General features: G+C 43.6%; 1 protein-coding gene across 5 annotated transcripts in view; it reads left to right on the forward strand.

Annotated features, from left to right (window-relative positions):
* The first annotated feature begins 5,734 nt into the window (after nt 1–5,734).
* The window catches only part of PLEKHH1 (pleckstrin homology, MyTH4 and FERM domain containing H1), a 52,557-nt gene continuing 31,875 nt past the window's right edge, over nt 5,735–26,416 (forward strand). For 4 of the 5 annotated variants that reach the window (XM_028725583.2, XM_028725597.2, XM_028725604.2 and 1 more), the window contains exons 1-3: nt 5,735–5,992; nt 14,188–14,353; nt 24,260–24,322. In XM_028725583.2, coding sequence (XP_028581416.2) covers nt 14,228–14,353; nt 24,260–24,322 — 189 coding nt within the window. In that variant the 5' untranslated portion in view covers nt 5,735–5,992; nt 14,188–14,227. Of the gene's footprint in view, nt 5,993–6,023; nt 6,129–14,187; nt 14,354–24,259; nt 24,323–26,416 lie in introns of those variants that run through there. The other variant, XM_028725590.2, reaches the window with a different exon arrangement.

A 26,416-nucleotide genomic window follows, 5' to 3' on the forward strand; every position in this document is an offset into this window, starting at 1 on the left:
AGTTCAGGGTATTTGTTAAAGTTCCCATCCCTGGCTGAGTTCCAAGCAGTTCCATTCCTTGGTTATCTTTCTTTTCTTCTGAATGCATCCATAGTCGCAGCAGCTGGGCTTGATCTTGACTTTCGGTGATATATGATGCCTGACATCACTTGCATAGCATTTACCCAGCAACCTGCTGACTCCGAGAAAGGTGCAGCAGGGAGTGCTCTGGTATGCGAGGACATCATGTACTACATGCCGTCCAATACCAGACACACAATATACTGCATAAAACTAATCTGCTAACAAGCACATTCTCCTTTCCTATGGCCTGCCAACTCCTACACCTTTGCCTCTCATTAGTTATCCCTTTGCGTAACCAGGACCAGCCACACAATAGAAATTGATTTATTTATCATTCATCTGTTTCAGTTTTAAGCTACCCAACGTAGATTAAGATATCAGCATATTTGGCAAAACAGTAGGCTTTCAGTACACAACTATAGAACAGTAATGAAGTCAACATTAATAAACTGCCATCAAAGCTGCTGTAATAATGGTACTGTGCCAGCCTATTAAGGCTTCCGTTAAGGTTGGTCTGGAATCATAGAACCATAGAGATGGAAGGGGTTCTAAGGGTCATCTAGTCCAAACTCCTGCAATGCAGGAATCTTAGCTGGATCATACATGACAGATGGCCATCCAACCTCTGCTTAAAAACCTCCAAGGAAGGAGAGTCCACCACCTTTCATGGGAGTCTGTTCCACTGTCGAAGCTGCAGCTAGTGCAGAATGATACAGTAAGTCTGCTACTGACATCAGTATAAAGCTGTGAAGGACTTGGGACCAACGTACCTTCAAAAACACCATCCCTTGTTATATCCTGCCTGGTCACTTAATCTTGGTGTGTGTGGAGGGTTGGGGAGAAACTCTTAGTATTGTTGAATGTGCCCAAGGTTTGCTTTATGCCCAGGGTCTTTATTGTGTTGGCACCTGCCCTTTGGAATGTGCTTCCAAAGAACATCAGGCAGATAATTACAGTATTGGCCTGTGGGCACCTTCTTAAAACCTGCCTGTTCACCCAGCCTTTTTTCTGAGCGGGTGATGCAGCTATGTTGTCATATTAATCTGATCTATTGATTTGTGATGTACCGGTATTTTGTACCAGTTTTATAAATGCATTTTTATTGTTGATCTTATGCTGTTCACCATATTTTTTTCTTAATGTTGGTGGTACAGTATATAAATTTTGGTATATAATTTTTTATAAATTAAAATATATACAGTTACTGCAGAATTGTGAGACTGTTGCTTTTTGAAATGCCAGAGCCACTTATTTGAAAGCCTGGCACTCAGTTGTCTCTCTGGCTTGGGCATGCTGGGCTGGTGTTTGAGGCTCTTTTGGTGAGCATCCTTGCCTGTTGCTGGACTCAGGGTTGCAAGCTGCAGGGCTCAGTTGGTAGTGCATAAGACTAAATTTTAGGGTTGTGGGTTCAAGTCCTACATTGGGCAAAAAATTCTGGTCCCTTGCAAGTCTACAATTCGATAATTCTATGATCTCGTTCCCGGGATCCCTGGCATTGTGGGCTTGGGGGTCTCCCATTCAGTGGTGATGCTCAGTGCCTCCTCTGTTGACACAACTGATATATTGGCCTCTAGTCTGTGCATTGAGGTTAGTGCTGGAATCCAAGGCCATGGCAACATGACTGACACGAATATTTTCATATGAAATACATCCATTTCTGAACTTTTCATTTTGGTGGCTCTCCAAGAGGTGCTGTATCTCTGAATGGGTCTGCATTCAGAAGAAAAGTCAATGAGCATGAAAGAAGCATGAGGGGTAATTGGGCCATACAAAATGAAGGCAAATATACTTCATAAAGAACATGAAAAGTTTTGAAGGTAGGAGAATACACTGCATTCTGACAGCTATACTTTTTAGCATAAATATTCCCTAGATGAGCAGAGAACAATGGAGCTATAATAAATGCCTCTCCAGTTCTGGACATTTTTTTTATTTGTTGCCAGACTCAGAGGTTATTTTCTTTCTCTTTTTCTCAAAAATCCCTTTGGGAAAATCCTTAGGCACTTCAGCACTGGTTATTTATTACAATACATTTGCCACCATGCATAATGATTAACATAATTGGAAAGCTCAGTGCCTCTCAGTCTGTTGTCTGCCAGGTGCTGTTGTCTGTAGAGCTAGGAATCATTGGGGAAGGGAATGCTTCCCTGAGTGTAAAATGGCAACTACGCCAGTACTAAACTCAGTTCTGTCTAGACGCCATCGTTACTCAAAGCCTGCCAAATATTTTATGTACTGTTATTTCTGGTTTTCTATTTGTGCTTGCTTGTATAGACTCTGCTTACCTATTTTTCTTTTCCACTCACAAGTTTCAGCAGACTCCTGTAGCCAACAGGGTTTAACCTTCTGCTCATTAGCTGACAATAAGGACATAAGGAGAACCACCTTGGATCAGACCAAATTCCTATTCAGCACCATCTTTCACCTAGTACCAAGACAGGGGCCTCTTGGGAAGCCCACAAGCAGCACCCAGCAGGCCTCTCCTCTTTTTTATAAATTTATTTTCCATTTTCTCATTTTATAAATATTATCACAAAAAATAAATTCACATAAGCATTTTTTTAAAAAACAAATATTAATATTTACCCCCTCCTCCCTTTCAGTCCACAAATATCCACCAGCTTCTGTTGACCAGCTTTTGAAGGCAAACATCAGCCAGCTTACATCTACATACATCAGCCTGCTTCTGCCTTGCAGCATCCATCAGCTTCTGAATGTGAACTCCACTGACTTCCACCCACCAACACCTGCCAGCGTCCATTAGGTCCATTACTAGACATCAGCCAGCTTCTGAATATGGATATCAGCAGCCTTCAAGACACAATCCCATTCAGCAAGCAAACTTGCCTTATTATCAGTCCATAGCATTCTGCTGGCAGCTGATCGCCTCCTTCCATTTGCCAGTTCACCTCCTCCAAATGGAAGAAACCTGTGCAATGCTGAATGTCACAACCATTGCAAGTTGTGTTCTACTCAAGTGCTTTGTGACATCACAAGCAGTCCACAGACAATGGCAACAATTGTGGAGGCATCATCTTCATCTCTTCAGACCTCACAATTGTGGGCACCCCATACAGAGATTTAACTTTGTTATTGTTTATTGTGGAAAAAGTTGTAGCACACTCTCTTCATCTGTACCTATCATGGGCAGGGGAGCATCATAGGGGATCTTTTCCAGCATAAGGCCTGCATTCCTTTGTAGAGGAACATCCAGGGGCTGTGTGCCAGTGTTGGACAGGGTCACAGGCATAGAAGTGGAACAACAAATGTGACGCTTATCTTTGTACCATGGGCTCCATTCCAGCTATGCAAAACCCATAAGTTTCTATGGCCTCCCATCACTCAACCCAGCTAAGCAAGAAGCACCATCCCAGTTCAAGGATACTTTCCAGGCCAAAGTACTCAAGAGTACAGAGCAAGGCTGATGAGAGGCATGGCATAAATGATAACTGTAGCTTGTTTGGGGTGCTGAGAGTTGTTAGAAGACCCATTTTCCCTACACACAGCTACATTTCCCAGAGTTCCCTGGGAAGAGAGATTGATTGTGAAACCACTCTTAAGAATTGTAGCTCTGTTAGGGGTATAGGGGTCTCCTCGCAATTCTCAGCACCCTTAATAAACTACAGTTCCAAATATTCTTCGGCAGGGGAAGCAATGAATGTTCAAAGTTGTGTAATACAGCTTTAAATGTATGGTGTGACCTGCATGTTGTGTTATCATGAATTATATCACAATTGGCACAATAACACTATTGTGCATTTTCTCCTGTAGAGGGTAGTAACACACAATGTTTGCATGTTCCACACCTGCCTTCTGTTCCTGAACTGCTTCACTGCCCTGTGTGACAGTTCTTAGGAAAGGAAAAGTAATATGATGGGTTTGGTCATCCTAAGACCTACTTCTTTGGAGAAATACCTCCAAATGACTCTACTCCCTTGAAAATATATGGGAGGAGCAACAAGAACAACAACAACAGGGTATTTAGTTTCCAATGTCTTTGTGACATAACATCACCAACCAATATGCTAGTGCATATGGGAAGACTGAGTGAGACCATACTGATAATACTAGCCCAGTATTGCTTCCCCTGTTTGACAGAGGCATTCCTGAGTTCTGGACAGGGGATTTTCTGAGCCCTATTCTGGATATGCTAGAGACTGATGCTGGAATCCTCTGTATGTAAAGCATGTGCTCTGCAACTGAATTTTGGCCATTCCTTATTCCTCTTTTAATCGTATTATTTCACCATAACACTGAACAGAGACAAATATTCAACTACTTCTGGTTCAAAAGATTGCCAAGCAACCAACAAGTTCTCTACTCATTTAGCAGGTAAATTGACTTAATCTTGTAAACAGAATCCACTAGGAATCCTTATGCTAAGTAATATATAAAAGTACCCTTGATAGCTCTGGTTTAACTCATTGGTTGCTGCTTATACCAGACTAACTGCACAATCCTAAACATGCTTATTACACAGAAGTAAGTCCCTTGGACTTATCTCTGTAAGTAAGGCTATGTACACAGCCCTCACAACTGTGTTTGAGTCACATTTGCACACTCTTGTACACACCAAATAGAGGGTAGGGAGGTTGAACCCGATGTGCATTACCTGTTTGGTTTCCCTGCCCCTACAACCCGTCATTGGCACATGGACAATGGCTGTCTCAAATGCACACACCTCAGCTTAACTGTGAAGTGAATGTGCCTTAGGTTTTCCCTTCATATTGGAGTTAGTTTAAGGGAAAACACATCAAACAATAGTATTTTTCAAGAAACTACAGGCCAGCTCTGTGTTGTCGATAACGTTGTGTGTACACAGATTCAAACGCCAGCATGCACCAGAGCCAGAGTAAATGGTAATGTGTGCACAGTCTGAATGCCTTTAGGATTGCAGTGAAGACTGAGTTGTTCCGTATATGATGCGGTGTGGTTGCATCACGGCAAGCACTACCAGTGTGGCTAAGATCCACTTTCCTTTTATAACTTAGACATGTATAGATCATATAGATAACTAAGACCACTTGCGTATTATTATGCCAACACATGCGGAAAGGGCACAATTCGTTGCTGGATATTGTGTGCTACAGTATTTGCACCAAAATGTCTTGGCTTTCCTTCCCCCCAACTCCTCCTCCCACAAAACCTTTTCATCTTTTGACATTTTAAAAAATCATAATCATGATTCTGGAACTCAGCTGCTTTTAAAAATTCTCTTTCAAATTCCTTATTTTATTTTTTAAAATCAAATTTAGGATTTGTGTATTGTGTAGGGGTATGTACATGGGTGTAGCGGGGGGGGGGGGAGCTGCAGCTGCCCCCCCATCAATAAAAATACATAGCTAGCTGAGGTTCTGTCCCGTCCCCCCAACAAAAATCCTGGTTACTTTACGCCCATTTGTATGTAGCTTTCTGGAAGAGAATGGATGCATCTAGAGTGAGTATTTCTTCTCTGGGACAATGCTTGGCCAAGCTGAAATGAAAGAAAACGTGACAAGAGTGCTTGTCGGTTCAAAAGAAGGCCATTTCCCACACAGACACACAAAAGATCACAGAGAAATCCTGTGGGTGGGAAGTCAGTTCCCTGCTGTTTTATTTTGGAGGGGAGGCCGCCTAACCTGATCTTATTGTCAGGCAAGGGGTTAAAAGTGTAGTGCCGATGATGTCAGTTCCTGTGCTTCTTTGGAGGGCTGGCTGTGCTATTTGAGCCAGGCTCTCCCGCTTGAAGGAAAAGAGGGAGAAAAGAGGCAGAGAACGGGGAAAGGCTGAATGGGACTCGAGCGTAGCTGTTGTGTGCATGACTTTCGTGAGATCCTCTCCCCCTCAGGGCAGCCGCAGCCCTCGTTCGCCTGGAGGTGAGCGGCAGGAGGATGGCAACACTCTGTTCCTGAGCACAATATAACCTTGTTCTGACCAAGAACAATACAAGGTCAGTCGCAACTTGGGGAGGGGGGGGGGGGGAGGCTTCTGCTATCTTGGCTCTTTGCTTCCAGTGCCCGGCTTGCCTCAGCCCTCCCTCCTTCTCCTCCTCCTCCTGCTGCTGCTGCTAGAGCAGCCTGCCCAAGGTGAGAGACTGTGTGAGGCTGGGGGTGTGCGGGGCGATCTCTTGTTTCCAAAACTGATTTAAGCAGGGTTTAAAACTTTAGGGCAGAAAGGGATGATTGCTATAACATGTTTGTACTGTGTACTGGAAATCACTACCTGTGGTGTTGTATTACTTTGATACCTTCTTTCATTTAAAATTACTAGGAGAGAAGGGAGTAGGTAAATGTCCTCTTTTATGGAATGCGTTATCTTATTATTACAGATGACTTGGTGTGAACTGGTTATGACCGATGTAATGAATGGGTGGTGTAAACTAGCAGCCTTAACCATTGCCATCTCTGGCAAATAGTAAACAGTTTGGGGCTTCAATTCTAAACACGTTCAGGTTCGAGAAACAAGCCCCATTGAACTCTGAGGAACTTAATTCTGCATAAACATATTTAGGATTGTGCTGTTGGTCTTTTAAAAGCAGCTGGCACAAAGAATTGGTACATTAACCAGGACTATCAAGGGTACTTTCATTTACTGCCCAAGATGGGTATTGCCTAGTGGAAGGATGAAGTTTACAAGAGAAACTTAACTCTATGGTTGCTTTACCTGCTAAATTAAGCAATTAAGATTCTCCTGAGGACTATTTGTTTAAACTTTAAATGATTACCATGTTAGCCTCATCTTCAATAGCTGAGGTGTTTGCTTATAGTTATTTCTTTTTGTTCATGTATTGAACAAAATTAGTTCTTCCAAAGCTCTAGGTGGCTTACAAAATTGATAAAATCAACATCAGCACATAAAATCAATTAAAGTAGAATAAAACATACACAAGTAACATTAAAGCAGCAGAAAGATAAAACTACAGTAAAAAGAATCCCAGTTTTAAAAAGTGCTTTGTGCTTTTACCTGAAATTTAAAATGAGACACATTGATGATTCATCTCTATGGGAACCTCATTCCATAACTGTGAGGCTACAACTGAAAAGGCCTTGTTCCTTCCCACAATTGATTTAGGTGCTTTTATAAATGGGATGCAAAGCACAGTGCATTTTACGAATCTTAAAAAGCAAAAGAACAACAAATGGGATATGTGCTTGATTTAAGGAGTGGCTCTCTGAGATATGCAGGTGCAAACCATAAGATGCAGTGCTTATACAATACTATTACAATGGAATGGTGATTGTGCCACCATCTTGTCTGGTTAGGCACACATGCACAATTGTTAAAGTGTAGTGTCCTCCGTTTGTTTCACCAACAAAACCTTTAGAGCAGCAGTTATCATATTAAATACCGTGTCCATACTAGCTCCCATGGGGTGCATGGGGTGTCAGGATAGTACCTCTGGTAGGGAACACATTGTGTTCCTTCTGGGGTAGTTTGTCCACCTTTTGTTCCCATAGATGCCGACAATAACTAGCTCCCAAAAGAGCCTGTACAGTGGTACCTCAGATTACATACACTTCAGGTTACAGACTCCGCTAACTCAGAAATAGTGCTTCAGGTTAAGAACTTTGCTTCAGGCTGAGAACAGAAATCATGCTCTGGCGGCGCGGCGGCAGCAGGAGGCCTCATTAGCTACAGTGGTGCTTCAGGTTAAGAACAGTTTCAGGTTAAGTATGGACCTCCAGAACGAATTAAGTACTTAACCTGAGGTACCACTGTACTGGGGACGCGGGTGGCGCTGTGGGTAAAAGCCTCAGCGCCTAGGGCTTGCCGATCGAAAGGTTGGCGGTTCGAATCCCCGCGGCGGGGTGCGCTCCCGTTGTTCGGTCCCAGCGCCTGCCAACCTAGCAGTTCGAAAGCACCCCCGGGTGCAAGTAGATAAATAGGGACCGCTTACTAGTGGGAAGGTAAACGGCGTTTCCGTGTGCGGCTCTGGCTCGCCAGAGCAACGATGTCACGCTGGCCACGTGACCCGGAAGTGTCTCCAGACAGCGCTGGCCCCCGGCCTCTTGAGTGAGATGGGCGCACAACCCTAGAGTCTGTCAAGACTGGCCCGTACGGGCAGGGGTACCTTTACCTTTACCTTTTTACCACTGTACTAGGGATGCGGGTGGTGCTGTGGGTAAAACCTCAGCGCCTAGGACTTGCCAATCACATGGTCGGTGGTTCGAATCCCCGCGGCGGGGTGCGCTCCCGTCGTTCGGTCCCAGCGCCTGCCAACCTAGCAGTTCGAAAGCACCCCCGGGTGCAAGTAGATAAATAGGGACCGCTTACTAGCGGGAAGGTAAACAGTGTTCCATGTGCTGCGCTGGCTCGCCAGATGCAGCTTGTCACGCTGGCCACGTGACCCGGAAGTGTCTGCGGACAGCGATGGCTCCCGGCCTATAGAGTGAGATGAGCGCACAACCCTAGAGTCTGGCAAGACTGGCCCGTACGGGCAGGGGTACCTTTACCTTTACCACTGTACTAAACTCATTGGGTTATACCCAACTTTAGTCATACTCAGACTAAACCCATTGAAATCAATGGACAAGTAGCTTCTGTCCATTAATTTTAATTGGTATGCTTTGAATATGATGGATTAGTTGGATATCACCCCCTGAGACTAGGCAAGATTTAAAACTGGCAAAGCCTCATTGAGCAGAACAATTTTAAGAGGAGCTTGAAAGTGATCTCCTTGTGAATTTCCCACCTTCACTTTCTTTCATAATTACAAATATATAGTGCTATTCGCAATGGAATAACCCACACAAAAGTGAGTATCAGTATGGTAGTGCTTTCCACCAGCTGCATACAGTTTGAGATGAAACCAGATAATATAGATATGAAACTTCTGAAGTTGTAAAGTGAAGTGCAGTCCTAAAATGTCTGTTTTCCCGGATAAATGTGTATAGCATTGCAGTCTTAATTTGAGATGGCAAATGAGCACAGGTGCCAGGAAACGGTCTTTAGTATTGCACCTTGGTGCAAGTACTGTATATATGAAACACCAGGACTGCAATATCTAATGAATTAGAAACATTTTAATTGACAAAAAGATACAGTAGTCCAGGTCAGGTCACACCAAGACAGAATAGTGTGGTCCTATGTACTTCCCTTGATCTGGACACTATATCTGTTGTTGCAACCTAGAATTGAAATTGGCTACCCCCTAAAACTCATATGATTATTCGACTAAGGGCTACCATCCAAGTAAAGAAATCTACGTAATGCATGTGTTTGTAAAGAAATGTAATTGCATTAATATGTATTTCACATGATAAAGGTACCCCTGCCCGTACGGGCCAGTCTTGACAGACTCTAGGGTTGTGCGCCCATCTCACTCAGGAGGCCGGGGGCCAGCGCTGTCCGGAGACACTTCCGGGTCACGTGGCCAGCGTGACATCGCTGCTCTGGCGAGCCAGAGCCGCACACGAAAACGCCGTTTACCTTCCCGCTAGTAAGTGGTCCCTATTTATCTACTTGCACCCGGGAGTGCTTTCGAACTGCTAGGTTGGCAGGCGCTGGGACCGAACAATGGGAGCGCACCCCGCTGCGGGGATTCGAACCGCCGACCTTTCGATCGGCAAGCCCTAGGCACTGAGGCTTTTACCCACAGCGCCACCCGCGTCCCTATTTCACATGATACACATATCTTTAAAATGCTATGTTGATTAGTTTGTATACCTTTGACATAATGAGAAGTGAAAAAAGAAAGGATAAGTAGTTAGGTTCTGCTATGTAATGGTTATGTTAGATGCAAAACCAACATTTTTGGGTAAATAAACTGTGTTTTTAAAAAGGCATATGTGAAACAGTATGGACATGTTTTCTCCAGAAAACTGCATGTACTACCATTATAACCTCTAAGATCAAGCCTCAATGCTGAATCCTTGATTACATTTTTTGCATTCCTCTCTGGATAGATGCATTCATAGTGGATATCATAAGATTGTCTGCAAATGGCACAATACACCTACTAATCTAGTACTGCCAAGTGATTTATTATTGCAAAATGGGTGGTAGGCTTTTGATTATGATGAATACAATTTGTTCTAAGCTCTTGTAACTTTTTTTAAAAAAACAAGCAGATAGAAGAAATTCAATGTTGTTTTTTCCTAATCATTACAAGGATTTCTGTACAAGTTTATCTCTTGATACAAGCAAGGACTCAGCTGGCTTTATGCCATGTCTTTCACCTCAAGCCTGTTCTCCCATGAGAAAAGAATGCTGTCCATGATTTCATTATAAGTAATAGATCCAATGTTGCCTTCCTACAATAAGGCACCATGTTCTGCTTAACAAAAGGGGTAACTAGGGGCCAGATCTTTTTGGCCTTGATATGGAATTTTACTGCACCTATGCCTGTTAGGATTTTCCCTATTGATATATATATAACAGAATCTTGCTCAGCAGTGGGTGGTGGGGTGGGCACTGGCGGAGGAATGGGTGTGCAGAGGGAGCGGACCGCCACTGGCACCACTATTCCAATAGGGTGCCATCACGGCGCCCCCCCCCCGGACATGCACCACGCCCCCACAGGCAGAGAGGCATGCCCCCAGAACACGCGCTACACCCCTGTGGGCAGCTTGCCACGCCCCCGGGATGTGCACCATCCCCCAGGGGGGGCCAGTCACACCCCCGCCAGCTCTCTGCCCCCGGTAGTGGAGCAAACAGCTTCACCATTGGGGGTGGGGTGCCACCGCTCAACTGACTGCTGGGTAGTTCTGTTGCTATGGCTTTTTGAGAAGTAGATGGGAAGGGAGGAGGCTGCAGCAAGGTTTGTGCAGTACAGATGCAGCAGCAGAACCAACTGAGTGCCTCCTTCCAGTGTGTTTCCAACCTGCCATCTTCTCTGCCACCTTGTCCTTCACCCTTTGCCACTCAGTGAACAGCAGTGATGTGACTGACCAGAGGCCATATGAGCAGGGGTGCCCCTCCATACTGTCCGATACTGATCTTTCCATATTGCAGTGAAAGAAGTAATACCGTTGTTGCTTTAACTTACTTTTGTCTTGGATGCCTGGACAGTACAATTTTCATTATTCTGTAGTGTTTAGTATGTGTGTTCCATTTCAATAGAAAGATAATGGAATGGCAGACCTGAAAATTAATTGGAGGTGGGGAGGGGCTCTCCCTTGCTGGAGTTTTTGCTGGACAGCAATCCACTGGCGATGTTCCTCTAGCTCTGGATGTCCTTCATTGAGCAGGACGCTGTACTAGGTAGCCTACAAGGCCCCCTCCGACTCCACAAATCTGTGATGATGCATATTATATAGGCAAGTTTCTTCCTCACCGTCTCCTATCCTTGGCATGTCAGGTTTGACAAGATGTGAGTGTAGAGAACCAAAGTGGAAATGCATCATCTAGCCATTCTTCAAAATAGGCTGCTCCATTCTGTGGCAAGGATGCAGTATAAAAAGCCTGCAACTCAATCCTAGACATGTTCTCTTGAAAGTAAGTCCCACTGAGATCACTTTCTGGTACACATGCTTAGGCAGCCCAGGTAATTAATGTGATAGGGACATGTGCTCAGTAAAATCTTTAAAGGGGTATTTCCTGTCTCTATACAGTATGTTCATCTTATATGGATGTTCTGTCATTCTGGATTCATGTGATGCTGTGGGCAATTAATTCAGTGCCCCCACATCAGTTCAATGCTCTGAAGCTCACAACAGCTTGATCCAATCATGAATCAGACACACCTGGTAGCGAAAGTGATCAGGAATGGATAGATTGGATAGATGGAGGGCAGCAGAAAAATACAGTGGTCCTCTGCCAAAACATTTCAGCTGTGTTCTTATGTGAGCTGAGTGTTCAGACTATATATATATATATATATATATTTGCTTTCGTAGATTTTCACGGGTACAGGAATGCAGGTTTTGGTGTCCTCGGGTATCTTCCCGTGTAAAAGTTGGGGTGTCTAGGCGACGTTTCGACGAGGTCTCACTCGTCATCTTCAGGCTGGTGCTTTCGGCTTCTTGTTACTGGAACAGAGCTCTGTTCCAGTAACAAGAAGCCGAAAGCACCAGCCTGAAGATGACGAGTGAGACCTCGTCGAAACGTCGCCTAGACACCCCAACTTTTACACGGGAAGATACCCGAGGACACCAAAACCTGCATATATATATATATATATATATATATATATATATATATATATTCCATTTGCATGGCTGACAGTACTATGTGCATTGATGGCATCCATGCAGCCCTCATTCCCACATCCAACAGGGTGGAATGGATTAACCCTCAAAGGCAGATTTCCAATGAAAAACACAAAAAACCGTGCCCTCAAGCTTTTCTGCTCATTAATTAATTCAGCTTTCTTTTTCAGCACTTTAGTAGTCATAGGTGACAGACAAAAAATTATATGCAGGATGGCCAAGGAGAGAGGGAGCATGCCATCACTTCTCTGTGGCCAACACAGAAACCAAGTGGGCTGCTGGAGGAGTGAAGTCCCTCTTTCTGCACGCATCTTAGAAATGCTGCAGGAGGCTCTCCCTCTCTCCACTGGCAGCCCTCGGCAGGCTGGTAAAAAGTATATATTGGAGGCTGTCTCCTTTTGTGGGCTTATTTGCAAGGCTGAATTAAATCACCAGAATAGTTCCAAAGATTTTAATTTCTATGCTCACCCCTCCAGCTTTTCAGCATATCTTTCCATTTCCATTCATTAAATTTGGGGACTAGCAAAAGGGACTTCCAAAGGTGATTAAAATGGACAAAGGGCCTTAGCTAAATATTTTTCAGACTGTGGCAATGAAATATAATGAATGAAGCTTTATCTTTCTTCTCTCTTACTATCTGTTTCACTTGGATAATTCATAGCCAAAGCTTTGTCGTGGAAGGGCTTCTGTCATCCATGAGGACACTTAGTGCATTGTGTCTTCTGCTGCCCACTTCAATTAGCTCATGGGCTTCTAATGAAAGGGGCATATTGGCTATGTGAATTTTAAGCGTTAGCTAAGCAACAGGCCTATCGTTCCTGCTCTTGTAGCTGAACCTACATACCAGGAGATTAAATACGCACTGACAGGCTACCAGAATGACCCTGGGAAACATTAAGAGTTAGTGCAGCTTGGTGGTCCAAAAGATAGCTAAACTGGGGGGAGAGAGAGACCATATGGAAACCAGAGTAGCTTTGATAATGTGATCTTTAGGAGCTGATAAGAAGATTCTGTTAACTCTTTCACTGCACAGTCTGGAACAACAGTGAGTTTATACCATAGTCTAAGGGCTTAGGTTGTTTGCATTTGCCTAATCTTCTAATCAGGCTTGATTGAAGCTCTTGTCCTGGAAGTCTTAGTTGTTAAAAGTTTGTTTACAGTTCGAATCTTCATTTTGGATTCTCCTAAACTTCCCGAGTGTTTAAAATTTGAATGCAGAGTTGGTTTTGTGCAAACTGACATAAACTCATTGAATTCTAGAGTTGAAAGGGTCCCCATGGGTCACTAGCCCAGCCCCCTGCAATGCAAAGTATAATGTTACCATAGCTAGATTGGAGGTAAAGGGACCCCTGACCATTAGGTCCAGTCACAGACGACTCTGGGGTTGCGGCGCTCAACTCTCTTTACTGGCCAAGGGTGCCGGCGTACAGCTTCCGGGTCATGTGGCCAGCATGACTAAGCCGCTTCTGGTGAACCAGAGCAGCACCCGGAAATGCCATTTACCTTCCTGCCGGAGCGGTACCTATTTATCTACTTGCACTTTGAGGTGCTTTCAAACTGCTAGGTTGGCAGGAGCAGGGACCGAACAACAGGAGCTCACCCTGTCGCAGGGATTTGAACCGCCGACCTTCTGATCGGCAAGCCCTAGGCTCTGTGGTTTAACCCACAGTGCCACCCATGTCCCCAGATTGGAGGAGGCAGGGGAAATTCTCCTGTTAGGGAACATCCACCCTATATGTTTAAGACACATCCAGTTCATGTTTTAAGCTCATTACTTGCCCCAAAGAATATCCAGAGGTGTAGTTTGTTAAGGGTACTGAGAATTGTACGTAACTGTGAGGGGGAAACTTCCATTCTCAGGGTTCTTTGGGGGAAGTCAAAGGAATGTGTTTTAAATGTGTATTGGATGTGCTTTAAAAAAATATCTATAAAGACAATTCATATAGCATTTTGGACATTTCTGTCTTTTTTTCTTTTCTTTGTCTTGCTCACTTAGGACATCTTGAGGTCAGTCTAGGGAGAAGAAGGCATTCAAAATGGCAGAGCTCGCTGTTGAGAATGGTAGCTGCATGGACTGGCAGAAACGATGCCTTGCATTGGAGACACAGCTCTTCAAATTCCGCCTGCAAGCTAGTAGGATCCGGGAGCTTTTGGCTGAGAAGGTGAGGCAAAAGCTACATTTTGTAACTAGTCTTTGTTGCTTATTCTTTTCTTTTTTTAAATACTTTTATTTTGCTTTAAACAAATACAGATAAATATAGACAACCAAAATTACAAAAGAAAATTCCATTATAATAATGAAAAAAGCTAAAAAAACTACAAAAAAATCAAAGTACAGGGTTGCTTATTCCTAAACCTTTGGATGAGGATAGCTAGTAAGAGAGATTGCGTGGCGAGTTCCCGCCCCCCCAGGATAAATAAAGACACGAGACACCATAATTTAAGGTTAATTGGGCGAATTAGGCCACAACTTTATTGAATTCAGGAATGAGAGGCATTGGCTTAGGCATTGGTCCTAACGACTATCCGGCTCCAGCCCATTTGCTGGAGACACGGGGAAGGGTTAACCTTATATCGGGGGAGTCTCCCGCCGAGGCACGTCGACTAGGAGCTCCCCCGGGTCACCGCTCTGGGGCGTGCCTTTGGCCCTCACCTCCATAGGCTTCGGACAGGGCCACGCCCCCCGGAGTCCTTTAACGGACCACCCTTCGGTCGATGAGCCGGCGAAAAGAGGGCAAGCCCCCTCTGTGCCGGCCCTAAATAGGGCAGCCCACACCCCCCAGCCAGCCAGCTGATTGGCTGGCTGGGGGGGGGGCAGACTCAACCGGGATTCCCCTGCTCTCGCGGGGGCTGGGACCAGCCCCCGCTCATGTGGGGTGGGCGTGAAGCCCGCAACCCCACCTCCTGGGCAGGCCTGGAAGTGGCTTTGTAATTTTTTTTTTTTTTTATAATAAATTTTTATTAGTTTTCCATAAATAAAGAAAAAACAAAGCAAAAACATAAACATAAACAAACACAAAATCGACTTCCCCATACCACCCCTTTTCTGCATTCTTGTTTCAAGATTTTTCAGCAACCCTCTGATAATAAACTTGATTATATTTCATACATTTAACTTCTGTTAATTATTAATACAACTGTAGTTCTTTATCTCTTATAACTCTGAGCCCCTAATTTTCCAAATTACAACAGTTTTTGAGATAAACTTTAAATTTGTTCCAATCTTCATCCACCGCCTCTTTCCCCCGGTCTCGAATTCTGCCAGTCATCTCTGCCAGTCCCATATAGTCAATCACCTTCGTCTGCCATTCTTCCAACGTGGGTAGATCTTGCGTCTTCCAATACTTTGCTAGAAGAATTCTTGCTGCTGTAGTGGCATACATAAAAAATGTCCTATCCTTCTTTGGCACCATTTGGCCCACCATGCCCAAGAGAAAGGCTTCTGGTTTTTTAACAAAGGTTCTCTTCAGAACTTTTTTTATTTCATTATAGATCATTTCCCAGAAAGCCTTAATCTTCGGGCAGGTCCACCAAAGGTGATAGAAAGTTCCCTCCGTTTCATTACACTTCCAACACTTGTTGTTGGGCAAATGATAGATCTTTGCTAACTTAGCAGGAGTCATGTACCACCTGTAGATCATTTTCATAATGTTTTCTCTTAAGGCATTACATGCCGTAAATTTAACACCAGTGGTCCATAACTGCTCCCAGTCAGCAAGCTCAATGTCATGCCCAATATCCTGTGCCCATTTGATCATACTAGATTTCACCATTTCATCTTGAGTATTCCATTTCAACAGCAAGTTGTACATTCTTGACAAGTTTTTAGTATTGGGTTCTAACAGTTCTGTTTCTAGTTTTGACTTCTCCACTTGGAAGCCTTTCTTTCTGTCCTGTTTGAATACTTCATTTATCTGTCGATAATGTAACCAATCTCTCACCTTAAACTTCAGTTTCTCAAAACTCTGCAATTTTACATTTTCACCATCTTGTTCTATAATTTCAAAATATTTAGGCCAATTAGAACCCATATTCAATTTTTTCACCTCTTTTGCTTCCATTGGTGACAGCCACCTGGGGGTTCTACTTTCAAACAGATCTTTATACCTTATCCAAACATTATACAGAGCTTTCCTCACCATATGGTTATTAAAACCTTTATGCAATTTTACCTTGTCATACCATATATATGCATGCCAACCAAATCTGTTATCAAATCCTTCAAGATCCAAAATGTCTGTATTCTCGAGGAGCAGCCACTCTTTCAACCAGCAAAACGCTGCTGATTCATAGTAAAGTCTTAAGTCCGGCAGGGCAAAACCCCCTCTATCTTTTGCATCTGTTAATGTCTTAAATTTTATTCTTGGCTTTTTGCCCTGCCAAACAAATTTCGATATGTCTTTCTGCCACCTCTTGAAACAGTCCATCTTGTCTATTATTTGTAATGTCTGAAACAAAAATAACATTCTAGGCAATACATTCATTTTGATAACAGCAATTCTGCCTAACAAGGAAAGTTTCAGCCTTGACCATATGTCTAAATCTTTCTTAACTTCTGTCCAACATTTATCATAATTGTCTTTAAAAAGATTCACATTTTTCGCTGTCAAATTCACCCCCAAGTACTTCACTTTTTTTGCTATCTCCAAACCTGTTTCATTCTGGAATGTCTCTTTTTCTTCATTTGTTAGATTTTTCTCCAAGACTTTAGTTTTTTGTTTGTTCAATTTAAATCCTGCAACTTGACCAAATATCTCAATCAGTTCTAAAACTCTTTTTGTACTAGTGTTTGGCTGCTGCAAAGTCAAAACTAGGTCATCTGCAAATGCCCTTAGTTTATACTCTCTCACTCCGACCTGAATTCCTTTAACCAACTGGTCCTTTCTAATCATATTTAACAAAACCTCCAGGACCAGTATGAAAAGTAGAGGGGAAATAGGGCATCCCTGTCGTGTTCCTTTCTCTATAGCTATCTCTTCCGTTACCACATTATTCACAATTAGCTTTGCCTTCTGCTCAGAGTAAATTGCACCTATACCATTTTCAAAACCTTGGCCTACCCCCATCCCTTGGAGATTCTTTTTCATAAAACTCCAGCAAATATTGTCAAAGGCTTTCTCCGCGTCCACAAAAATCAAAACCGCTTTTCTATTAATGTTCATTTCCAGCAGTTCCACAATGTCTATTATGTTCCTCACATTGTCAGACATGTGTCTTCCCGGGAGAAAGCCGGTTTGATCCTTATGAATCTCGCCTATCAATACTTTCTTCAGTCTTTTTGCTAAAATGTCTGCAAAAATTTTATAATCCACATTTAATAATGATATCGGGCGGTAGTTCTTAACCTGATTCTTTTCAGTCTCGGTCTTTGGTATAAGTGAGATGAAAGCCTCTTTCCACGTTTCAGGTGCCTTTTTCCCCTCCAGTATTTCGTTGCAGACTTCTTTCAATGGTTGCACTAAACATTCTCTCAAAGCTTTATAATATCTGGCCGTCAATCCATCTGGTCCTGGAGACTTTCCCAGTTGTGCCTTTTGAATGGCCTCCTCTATTTCTTGTTCTGTTATTTTCTCATTCAAAATCAGCTTGCTCTGTTCTGAAATTTTCGGTAGTCCATGATTTTTAAGAAATTCTTCTATTTCTTGTTCGTTCACTGGCCCTTGTGTGTATAATTTCCTAAAAAAACTTTGAAAACAATTACTTATCTCATTTGGCTTATGAATATTCTTTCCCTCTATCTCCAAACAGGTAACTGTATTCAATTTTTGCCTCTTTTTCAATTGCCATGCAAGGAGCTTCCCACATTTGTCTGCAGACTCAAAAGTCCTTTGTCTCATTTGTTTAATTTTCCATTCTATCTCTTGATTTGTCAATTCCATATATTGCGTCTGGTAATATTTTATCTCTCTCAAAATTTCTTGAGACTTTGGTTTTGACCTCAGTTTCTTTTCTCCTTCCTTCATTTTTTCTAAAATTCTTTCTTTCCTTTCATTTTGCTTTTTCCTCTTGATTGAATTCTGTTGTATCAGGAAGCCTCTCATCACAGCTTTACTCGCGTCCCAAATTGTTCTTTTTTCAACATCTGTTCTCAAATTTATCTCAAAGTAATCTTTCAATGTCTTTAGGGCCTTTTTACAGAATTGTTCATCTCTAAATAAGGAGTCATTCATTCTCCATCTAAAGGATCCAGTTGTTGTCATTTTCATTTCCATCTTTACAGCATTATGGTCGGAGCAGGTTTTTGGGCAGATTTCTACTTTTTTAATCTTTGTCGCCATCACACTAGATACCCAGATTTGATCAATTCTTGTCCATGTCATTTTAGATTCCGAGAAAAAAGTTCCCTCTCTCTCGAGAGGATTCTTTGTTCTCCAAATGTCAATCAAGTCCATATTTTCCGTCATCTCGAAGAAAGTCTTTGGTAGTCTTCCTTCTTTAGATATTGTCTGTCTTTGTGCCTTATCCATATTTGTAGAAACCACTCCGTTCATGTCCCCCATCATTATTATTTTGCAGTCGAGATAGTCTAGTAAAGTCTCATGCAGCTTCTTAAAAAATTCTGCCTTCCCATCATTTGGTGCATATATTCCAATTATCAAATATTTTTCCCCCTGGATCTGTACTTCAATTGCCAGATATCTTCCTTGGAAGTGGCTTTGTAACCCCCCGTGATGAGGGCAGGGACATATGTTTCAAAATCAAGTCTTTATAATGAAAAATAAAACAGTTTCAACTTAAATTTGATACAGTACCCTATAAGAAGGTCTAGAGAAATTGCCTGCCATGTTTTAATTTGCTTATTAATGGACTGATTTTTAAAAAAAATAAATTTCTCTAAGTTAACAACATTCTGAAATATACACTATAATTAATTACAGTAACACCAACTACAGTAGAATATCACAATAAAAACTACCATTAAAGCATACATTATAAAATTAATTTTAAATGTTAGCTTATACAAAAATGTATTTGGCTTAAGTTTCAGTTTGAGAAGCCTGAGGATGTGGACAAGAACTCGAATGGCTTTGAAATCATGATTTTCAGAATCTGATTCCCATCCTATCCACGTGTTTGTTATTTAAACCCCAAGCCCTCTTTCATTCATTAGAAATCCTAAATTTAAATCTTTACCCAGTCAATGTTTTCGGAAAGAATTCCAACAGAATGGTGACAGCACAATAAACTTGTCTGATTACTCCTGTACTTTGCCAAGCACCTGACGGCTGGACACCCCTGTGGAAAGGGAAATGAAGACTCTGGAGTTAATCCAGCCCTAGGGGTGTGGGTGTGTCAAGCTACCCTTTGTTGAGATTAGGGAGCAGTTTGGTTCAGTGATCAGGTTACTCTGTAACTGGCTGTATGGTTTTGTGATGTGGTTTTTCCTCTGAAGGCCAAAGAGTAAGCAGTTAAAGGCTGTAATTCAACAAAGCCTTGTCAGAAGTGCTAGGAGCGAGGGGAGGTTTTGTTCATCATTTTCAGGCTAACAGGATGGTTGCCTTAGTGCTGAAAACGAAAACTGACTAATTTTGTAAGTTAGTAAGTGATTTAGTATGTCAGTCAAACAATTTAAGAACTGAATCACACAATTCTAATACACAACTTAAGTACCAGAATTTCAGCCTTAAGGGCTAGTTCACAAATTTGTTTACTAATTTCCCGCCCCTCAACAAATTCCTAGGGCAGTTTATAGTGACTCATTTGATAACTGCAGCATCAAGTGGTGACTTGTATGTATGAATGAACAAACCACAGGATGCCCATGCATATCCCTGCATACCTCTTCAAATTCAATGGTTTTTTTGAAGGATTTAGTTCACACATTCAGCTTTGAACATTCACCTTTTGAATTGTCTAGTGATAACTTATCAAGTGACTGCACACACACACACACACACACACACACGGATGAACCTTCCCCCAAGTCCTTAATAAACATGTGAAGTATTGTTAGAATGCTGTCTTAATAAAAGTTTTTTGCACTGCGTTCTGCCATGCCTCTCTTGAGAAACTCAAAACAAATGCAATGCTAGCAATGATACTGCTCAAATGTTTTTTGGAAGCTTTCCATGGAAATTAAAGTATGCTGGAGTTTAGAATTGTATGCATTGTATGGCTTTGCTAACTGGCATTTACTTGCACTCAGGGGTTTTTTTCCCCCATGCAGTTGCACACACTGAGGAGAAAAGGGGTAATATTCTCTTGATGAGTGACATGGCAGGCTGTTGCCATGGCAGCATGATGACCCTGTTACAAATGAGCAGTGGGGCCTCTCAGGAGAGAGAGAAAAAGACTGAGAGAGAGAGAGAAATGGAGAGAGAAAATGGAGCTGAATCTAATTAATGCAAAAGAGAGTAAAAATCCAAAGAAAAATACTTTGATTCTGGCAGAAATGCCTGACTAAGCTTAGAAGTGGAGATGTGTGTACACAGGATTTCCTGGGTACTTTTCTCATGGGCTCATTTGAAGGGCGTTCATACTGACTGTTAATGCATCTTCACCCAGTTAATCTAGAAATGCGTTCAAGAATCTCCTGTCTTTAGTAACTGGCATTTACTTACACAGTTGTGCACACAACGGGAAAGAGGAGTAATATTCAGTTGATGAGTGACATAGCAGTCTGTTGCCATGGCGGCATAATTGACCCGGTTAACAAATGAACTGTGGGCCATGAATCTTTGGCCGCTCTCCTCACCTTTGAGACATCATTCTGTTTGATAATAGGGCTTTATCTTTCTACAGCACGTGGGAGAGGACAGCTTGGTGGGCGAGTGATCAGAAGCATAGGAACCGAATTTTGAACATCTCATTTCAATGTTTGTTTCACAGTTAATTAGCCGTGCAGTGCAGTTTTCTCATCAGTATTACAAAACATGATACATAGAAAGTGCAATCTGAATGCTCAGCTTATTGTTAGTTCGCCCCTGGGGAACCTTGAATAACACATGATACTCAAAAAGCACCATGAAATTAACACTCTTGTCTGATGTTAAACAGAGCAGCAGTTTTAACATCCCACAGCAAGACAATGAAGTGGTGAGAAGGAAGATGAATACTAATTATTTTTAAACTGAGTCAGACTACATGGATTTTTATTAGCTTATCTGAAGGTTTGGCAGGCTGTCAGGGGTTGCCATGAGATCTTTAATGAATACAGACGGTTTCAGTATCCATTCAGTTGGGAGGTAAGTAGAGTTCTTCTGTTCTCAAAGAACCCAGGTTTCTTGGAGAGATCAGTCTCTAAAATGCTGGTCTTGTTCAGCTTACTCATGAGAGACAGTGAACCATGCCAAAAAGTGGTCAAGTGTCAGAGTGGTACAGTTGCCATCGTTCACAAGAGCAGAAATATCACCAATAATGTGCAAATGTTACCCATGTGGGTACCCATGGTACTGCAGTGAAGCTGAACTTTCAGTTTGGGACAAAAAGGATGTTAATTTCCAGGTATTATTCCAAGTAGGGGTGTATGCTCCTTCTGGGGTAGTTTGTCCGCATTTGGTCCCCACCCGGCACTCAGCTCTCATCTGTGGCTCCTAGAAGCTGTCAGCATGTGACAGCAGCCACACCCCAGGAAAGGGCTTTGACTGACCAGCTAAACCAGGTGAGGGTAGTCAATGAGTCTCAGGCCCTTGATGAGTTAGGGACTTCCCCTGCGTGCGAAGACAGGCTCCAGCTGATTGAGCAGACAAGACCAACAGTGGGACCAAAGGTGAAGGTGGTGGTTTTCTGCACATGCTGTAGAGGGAAGCGAGGAGCAGATAGGGCTCATCAACCTGAGAAGGTTGCCCATCTAGGAAAACTCTAACCCTAAACCTCCTGAAACTCTGACCCTAAAACTTACAGGATATATTTTGGAGAATAAAAAGCTAGGGAATAAACCCTACACAAATCTGGAGTGGAGTCCATAAGACAGATGGATGGTGCCTCCTTCTAGCAACTCCTGTAGCCAACTTACTGCTCTGCTTTCCTTTGGAGTATAGCAGCGTGGCCGGGGGGGTGTGTGGGTCTTGTCATCTGGGCAGCGCAGGGCTTCCATACACACTGCCCAAGCTTGTGCCCTGGGGAGGTCACTTTGGTGCTGCTAATGCCTTCATCCCCAGAAGTGCACTCCATTCTCTTTCTCGAGACAATGGAGAAGTCACATTGATCCCTCTTCCCTTCTGGGACTAGTAACTCTACAAGGGGAGTTATTGCACTTTTACCCAAATGGGATTGCTTCTCCCCATCCAAAAGCATTGGTTTTCCTCAAACAACCCTCCAAGGAAAACGTTACGGCAATTATTAAAATTAATGAGCTCTTGTACATAAGCTTGTGAGAACAAAGAACCTATGGGACACTGACCCATAGCCCTCTTTTCCTCTCCAGCAGGGAAAGTCTGTGTGCAGATATTGTTTTCCCAAGAAGAATGTGAAAGGAGGGGAAGTAATTTAGAGGTCTTCATTAAGGCATAGGAGAAGCCAATCCAAGCCAGGGCAGGAGGAAGGAGCTGCAGACACAGCTCTGAGTTGATACAGAGAAAGCCAGACTCTTGAGAAGTTACTTACATGAGATCGGGATGTTTTTAGTGTAATTCCAGCTGATATAATATCCATGCACTGCAATGGTAGTAGATCATCAGCAAAACGAGGATCAAACAGAAGCTTGGGTATCAAATTTGAATGGGGGGAAAAACCCAGCTTTCTAAAATCCTTTCATTTACTCTGTCAAAATTAATGCTGAGTCAGTGCTTCAGCATGGTATTACCGCAGCATGGCGCTGAGTATCTCTGCCAACCTGGAACACTATAATTAAGGACGCTTCTAGGGAAAATGGGGCTGTTTCTGGCAGTGCAGTTGAACCATTATTCAAGGGCATGTTTTGCAAAAGTGAATGTAGAGCGAGAGAATATAGGACAATCAATCACTCAAGCCCATGAGGTGCGCACATGGGAGGTTGAAGTCTCCTGTGTAAATTGGGCCCCAAATGCCGTTGAATTTGCATAATATTTATGTCAATCTCATACCTGTAAATAACATGACATGGGAATATGTGAGCATTGTTACTGCTTTCCCAAAGGTTTGATAAAATAAATAGCACTCTTTGAAACAGTTTCTAGACATTAAAAGATCCTGCACATCATAGTGATTATATAGTGATGCAGAATCTATCATAAGTCTATCAAAGAGATATGGTGATTTGAATGATAATGGTGAGCTGGTGGCTTCTAAGTAAGCTGCTTATAGGAATAGTGAATAGCATGTAAAATGTACCAGAAGGTATCCTTTTCAACCATAGAATGAATGTCAAAATTCACTAATGAGAAAATGACGGGTGATAGTACTGTTAAAGAGCTATGTTTTATAATTCCAGAAATGCCAGAGATCACAGCGACAAATGATGGGTTTGATTCTAAAGAAGTAGTAGAAGTAGTAGTACTAGCATTACTAGTACTACTGGTAGCACAGCATTTCCATGTGCTCTGGCACTCATCATGGTCTTCCATGCGCCAGTAGCGGTTTAGTCCTGCTGGCCACATGACCCGGAAAGCTGTCTGTGGACAAACGCTGGCTCCCTTGGCCTGAAAGTGAGATGAGCTCCGCACCCCATAGTTGTTTTTGACTGGACCTAACTAACCCGGGGACGCGGGTGGCGCTGTGGGTAAAACCTCAGCGCCTAGGGCTTGCCGATCGAAAGGTCGGCGGTTCGAATCCCCGCGGCAGGGTGCGCTCCCGCTGCTCGGTCCCAGCGCCTGCCAACCTAGCAGTTCGAAAGCACCTCCGGGTGCAAGTAGATAGATAGGGACCGCTTACTAGCGGGAAGGTAAATGGCATTTCCGTGTGCGGCTCTGGCTCGCCAGAGCAGCGATGTCACGCTGGCCACGTGACCCGGAAGTGTCTCTGGACAGCGCTGGCCCCCGGCCTCTTGAGTGAGATGGGCGCACAACCCCAGAGTCTGTCAAGACTGGCCCGTACGGGCAGGGGTACCTTTACCTTACTTTAACTGTCCAGGGGTCCTTTACCTTACCTTTACCTTTTACCTTAGTAGTAGTGGTAGTAAACCGTTTTTCATGTCTTATTTTCTTCTGAAGATGCAAGAACTGGAGCAAAGAGTGGTTGAGGCAGAACAGAGAGCCCAAAATGCAGAGAAACAGGTAAGAGCTTCTCTGATATCACTAGTCCCATAACATGTGAAAACCTTTACAGCTGGACGGGCACCCCAAGATTTCTAATTATACAAAGGTTTTCAGTTTCAGGTGACACATTTACACCTTACAGTGCTTATAAGCTTTTAATCATGCTTCTAAACCTTGCTGTAGCAGCGGGAGAACTGTGTTCTGTGGGCAAAACCTAAAAAGTATAGCCTTTGAGTCCTTCTCCAACTCATATCCATACCATACATTTAGAACCCATGTCTCTCCCCCCCCCCCAAAAAAAAATAAAAAATCATGGGAACTGTAGTTTAGGAGTGCTGGGAATTTTAGCCCTGTGGGGAGTACAGTCCCCAGAATTCCTTGGGAGAGGTCATGACTATTAAAGTGGTATAAATGTGCTTTAAAAACATCGTGTGGGTGTGATCACAGGGATTCTGTGGCGATTATTCCCACCATTTTTAGTTGCTAAGCAATTTTTGGGACCCACACAGAATCCAGTTAAGCTACCAAGGATACTATTCTTCAGCATCCCTTTTTAAAGGGGGAGGGGAAAAGGTGAGTGGAAAATTACAGTCCTGGTTGGGCCGCCATATCCTGGCCAAACTTGGCGGAGTGAATCAGGCCCGGAGGCTTGGAGTTTGCTGCTGCCTGTTACCAATGGCACCACCCAGCTTGTTATCTAAGGGAAATGGAAAGGCCTTTCGAAATGCCTTAATTAAATCTGACAGGCTTAGGAAGTGGTTTAATACATCATGTGGAGCTGCCACCCCACAAACAGGTATATTGTGCAGGGAAGCAAAAGACGTCTAGGAAATGAAATGACTTGTGTGCTGAGTCCTAAAGCTGGGTGTGTTTTTTTCAGCCCCCGAGTTCAGGGTTTTGGATGGTGTCTTCAATGTGCTCTTATCTTCAGATAAGGAAGGCAAAATGGTTACTGTCCCAGCTTGGAGGTTTCAGTGTAGAGTCACCACTCAGGCATCAGGCAGCTGGGAGGGGCTCTTTCCTTAGACGGTAATTATTCCCAAGCTCTGATCCAAACACCGGCAGCTTGGCAGGCTAAGCTTTCTGGTTTGGGGTGCCACACGCTTGCCTTTCAGGTTCAGCGTAGGGGAGAGACTGTTTGCCTCTCTCTGTCTAATGTAGACAGACAGGAGGACAAAACACAGCTTTCTGCAACTCGGGGGCCAGGAATGTCCGCTGGAGCATAACCAGCTTTCATGAAGAAATTGGCACACAGACTGGGAAATATCCCGCATGGCATTGCCAATCTCAATTTGAGGCCTTTGAGGAGGAGGTCAGTAGGCTAGGGCCCCGGCGCCGTCAACATTTTAAAAGAGAAAAGCGGAGACTACATTTGAGAAGGTACTCTCAGGCACAACCAAATTATTTATGACATCCCTATAAAGCTTCTGTCCAAAACCCTGGAAGGGGACGGATAACATAGCTGCTGGGATGGAGAGAGGGAGAGACATGTTCATAGAAAAAGAAGGGGCAGGTGCAGAATGCCTGCCAAGTGGAGATTCAGTGCCCCACTTATATGTACCTGTAAGACATGTTTGATGTCTTATTTCTTGTATACTTGGGACCATCTTGCTGTCTGAAGATGGCAGGCCTTCCAGGCATTTCTTTTAATTACCGTATTTTGTGCCCTATAGGACGCACTTTTCCCCCTCCGAAAAGGAAGAGGAAATGTGTGTGCGTCCTATGGGGCGAATGCAGGCTTTCGCTGAAGCCTGGAGAGCGAGAGGGGTTGGTGCGCACCGACCCCTCTCGCTCTCCAGGCTTCAGGAAACTCTGCGCAAGCCGCGGGAGCCCTCCCCCGGCTTGCGCAGAGCTGCCTCTTATCCCGAAGCCCCGGCGCGCTGCGTAGTCGCGCTGGGGCTTCGAGTAGCTCCGCGCAAGCCGTGGGAGGGCTCCCGTGGCTTGCGCAGAGCCGCCTCTTATCCCGAAGCCCCGGCGCGCTCAGCAGTCGCGTCGGGGCTTCGGGTAGCTCTGCGCAAGCCGCGGGAGGGCTCCCACGGCTTGCGCAGAGCAGCCTGTTCTGGGGGCTGGGGTCGGGGGAAGCTCGGGCTTCCCCCGCCCCAGCCCCGCACC

The sequence above is a fragment of the Podarcis muralis genome, chromosome 1 (assembly GCF_964188315.1).
Source record: "Podarcis muralis chromosome 1, rPodMur119.hap1.1, whole genome shotgun sequence".
Taxonomy (NCBI): Eukaryota; Metazoa; Chordata; class Lepidosauria; order Squamata; family Lacertidae; genus Podarcis; species Podarcis muralis.